Source organism: Cibotium barometz, chromosome 12 (genome assembly GCF_041138505.1).
Source record: "Cibotium barometz isolate CiBa-2024 chromosome 12, ASM4113850v1, whole genome shotgun sequence".
In the NCBI taxonomy this organism is placed as follows: domain Eukaryota; kingdom Viridiplantae; phylum Streptophyta; class Polypodiopsida; order Cyatheales; family Cibotiaceae; genus Cibotium; species Cibotium barometz.
The window spans coordinates 10,535,944-10,539,993 of record NC_141057.1 but is presented as its reverse complement, the minus strand read 5'-3'; the positions used below and the strand labels follow the sequence as shown (position 1 = coordinate 10,539,993).

Sequence of the window (4,050 nt, the reverse complement as noted above, 5' to 3'; positions counted from 1 at the left end):
GTGTGACCCTTGGATGCCTGACCCTAACCTTAACCCATAAGGTTAGTCCTAACCCATGCTCCACTAGAGCTTGTTCCCATGCTCCCATGCTCACAAGCCTAATGTGGGTTAGCCTCCTAGTATATGCACTTATAATGTGCATATAACAAACTTCCCCTCTCTCAAAACATTGCACTCTTGCAATGAAAAGAAGGAGAACTGCGTTGAACAATCTCAACCGACTCCCAAGTCGAAACCTCTATTTTCCTATCTTTCCACCTAATTTTAACTTCAGGGATTAGTCAACTAGAAAGTTTCCTTTCCCTGAATTCAAGTACCTTATCAGATTCACGTGGAACATAGGATAATTCTTCGACTTCAATGAGTTCTTGAGGAGTAACTGTGTTATCCTCACCTCCTAGTTTCCCTTTCAATCTATTGATATGAAAGACTCGATAAACTCTAGCATGTAGAGGTAGTTTAAGTTCATACGCAACCGTGCCAATCCGATGTATAAATCGAAATGGACCACAATATCTAGGAGATAAATTCGAGCATTTTCCTATTGACAAAATCTGAGAATCTTTAGTAACATTAAAATAAACCAACGCTCCTGGTTCAAAAGACCAAATTGAGCGTCCTCTATCAGCATAGAACCGTGCCCTATCCTGAGCACTCCTGATAGAATCCTGAGCTTCGGTCAGTATTTCCTGCATATCACGCAAGAAATCTCTCGATGCATCAAGCTCAATGTCCTTAAGACCGACATCAATAGGTGCCCTGGGTTGATATCCATACATAAGCATAAACGGACTAAAACCAATAGCCGTATATTTAAAACTGTTATAGGCAAATTCCATAATTGGAATATATTTTTTCCAATTTGATGGTTTTCCAGAGACATATACACGAAGCATATCCTCTAAATCTGAGGGAATTCATACTCAAAGTAATTTCCTCGTTGTAAACCATTTGGAATAAAGTAGGAAAACATGACATTATAACAACAGAAACCAGGGATTCATCGGCGCCCTGACGTACCCACATCTACACATGGAATATCGGTGTCCCGAGTTACCCATATCAACATAGAGAGTCTCATCAGCGTCTCGATGAGTCACATATGTCCATCCGTAAACCATCAGGTTGACTGTATAAATCACCTAAAGTACGGAACTATGCATCAACATGCTGCTCCCCTACTGAATTTCAACAGAAAATTGATAGAAATTTGATCGCATACCCGCGAAAAAACCCGTAAAAATGTATTAAAAATACATTTTTAATCATAAAAATGCTCATTCATATGCCCATTGGCATTCGATCATCTATCCATTCAAAGACAATCAACAGCTTATACAAGGGTCTAGAATATATGACATACAAGAATGAATCTTCTGTAATACCCTACGTGCCCTATGGATCTTTGCACCCCCTAGTAGTGGTGGAAACTCTAAGATTACATGGATCTTGTTCTCGTAAGAAGATCCTTCAATGAATATCTCTAGTATCTTTCAAAGGAAATCCTTCAATGAATATCTCTAGGATCTTTCAAAAGAGATCCTTGAAGGCTATACACATCAAGCATTGAAAGGTGGCAAGGACATTGGTAAACCAAATGGCATGACGTGATATACATAAGATTTCCCATTATATTGATTGACTAGGTTAGGTTAATCGCCACTTGGTTGTAGCCAAAGACACCATCCAAGAAGCTGTAAGCTTTTGCTCTGAAGACTCTTTCCAACATGTGGTCAATGTAAGGCTAGGGTTAGTGATCTCGAACTGTGACATTAACTTTTTTGGGTTAACACACACACACACACACACACACACGCAACTTCTTTTTTTTTTTTTTAGCAGGTACAGGAAATTTGTAGAAATACTCACACACCCCCCCAACCCCCGTATGGTGGAAGGCACCCCCCTCAGGTATGGCACAAGCCGGGGCCGAGGCCGCCCACATATCAACTTTGGACTTATAAATCTCCCAAGGGAGATGATACCACATGAGGCCCCACAAGAATCGAACTCACGACCTTGGGGATTAGAGTCCAACACTCTAACAGTTAAACTAGCGCTCATTGGTAACACACGCAACTTTTCATTCTTTTTCAAATTGATAACTATCGGTGACACCCACTGGGTGTGAATGATGTCGTAAACAAATCTATCATCGATAAGCTTATCTAGCTCTTCTTTTGACGTACTTGGGATTCATGTGAAATGCTCTCGGTGTGGATAGTTTTACGCCTTCATGGAAAAGGATGGTATGTTTCACCACTTCCGAAGAAATTTGTTTTCCAACACAAGTGGGAAGCAAGCTAACACTTCCAAATTGGACCCCAACTGTTATAGATGAAGTTGGTGATACAAAAGAAGCAAATGATGCGATCTTGATGCTGCTGATACAGTCTTATCCCCATTTTATTCATGGCGCAATCTAACAAGTAGCATTTTCCAAGGAGTTCCAATTGTAGTTTTTGTTTCCAAGAGTAGTGTTGTTTAAGGATTTGAACTCACAATCTGCTGATCTCTACAAGCAAGAAGTCAAAACAATCAAGCTAGGGCACGTTGGCAAGTTCATGGCATCGTTGACAAGGCAATTAGCAGCAGTGTGAGTCCCATCAACGAGCTAAGCAAAAGGGTATGTCATGAGCACTCCACACTCGGGTGTACAGTGGCATGCCAATACCAATAATGAGCAAATTTTCGGTTAGTGATGCTGTGCACCACTCTGTGCCTTAGTCAGGACATCAACTACTGGCCATCAAGGTAAGCTTTATGTAGGTCCAAGCAATTGCACACCCAAAATCAACCCTATAACTAGGGTCCTCTTTCCTCATTCCGCATCTGCTTGCCAATTTTGGAAAGGGCCAATAGAGCAACAGTAGCTTCCAAGATGACAGCTTTGCAGTCCAAGCTACCAGTACTCAACTTTGGCAGAGGATTAAATAAGCAAGCGTTTTGCTGCCCAAAAAAAAATGCAAAACGGGATATTCTAGGGAGTCGCTCAATAGGTGGCAAGAAACCATTTGAGGCAACAAGGCTAGTCATTGTTCACTCAGGGTATTAAGGCCAGAGTTTATCTTGCAAGAAAGGAGATATTGAAAGGTTAAGGATTCAAATCTGTAATGTACTCATTTGAACTAAAGCAAATATACCAAAAGGTGGGGCCCCTCATTGTGTTATTGAGACCCAATTCGGTGTTTGGAATATACTCTCTCTTCTCTCAGTTAATGCACCAAGGTGATTGCACAACTCAGTTTACGTAAGAAAAAGGCTTCCACACGTGACCAAAGACATTTTCACTTCATTTAGAGATGCTTAGAAACCACCTCCACACTTCCAGTTATGGGGATACCCATATCAGATAAGCAAATCTTTACTTCTTACCAACATAAAATGTCTATTTTACCAAACAAAAAATATAATGATGTGTCTTACTCCACATAACCAACGATCCACCAAATCCTAAGGGAGAAACCATTCAAGTCTGAACTCATGAAAAACAGTTCAACAATCTCGAGACTCTATATAAGACAGAATTCAAACCCCAGCTTCTTCATGTGCGAATCCTCACACATTACTTTGAAGCTAAAAGAGGCACTGTAACAAAACATAAATTTGACTTAGGAGCTGAACCATGAGACATTAAAACAAGAAAAGAAATAAACCTTTGCTGCAATAGGAGAATCAACCGACAGTGAAGGAAACAAAGGATTCAGTAAACTAGACTAAAACAATCGTCTTGTCAAGAATTGTGTCCTGCCTACAAATCTGCCAGAGATGACTATGGGTACATTATGCATCTCACACTTGACACTGCCTGTCTCTTCTGCAGAGAATATCTTCACCAATAGTGAAGGAACTACACTGATGCAATCTGTCTGTTGAACTACGTAATCTAGACAACTACGTCCTCCGCGCTGTAGAAATAGGTTAAGCTTCAGAGAAAAATAGCATATCCATAGATATAATGTCCCTACCGCATATTGGGAATGTCAGTCTAAAATGAAAGAGAAAACAAATGGTGCAATTACACCTTGACATTGCCGAACTGAGCTTGCA

The 4,050-nt window shown here is 40.4% G+C and overlaps 1 protein-coding gene across 1 annotated transcript in view; it reads right to left on the bottom strand.

The window, feature by feature from the left end:
- Positions 1-3,643: 3,643 nt before the first annotated feature.
- Positions 3,644-4,050, bottom strand: part of LOC147633042 (RAN GTPase-activating protein 2-like) — a 2,197-nt gene continuing 1,790 nt past the window's right edge. The window contains exon 1 of the mRNA XM_086806039.1: positions 3,644-4,050. This exon is cut by the window's right edge and continues 1,790 nt beyond it. Coding sequence (XP_086662165.1) covers positions 4,019-4,050 — 32 coding nt within the window. The 3' untranslated portion in view covers positions 3,644-4,018.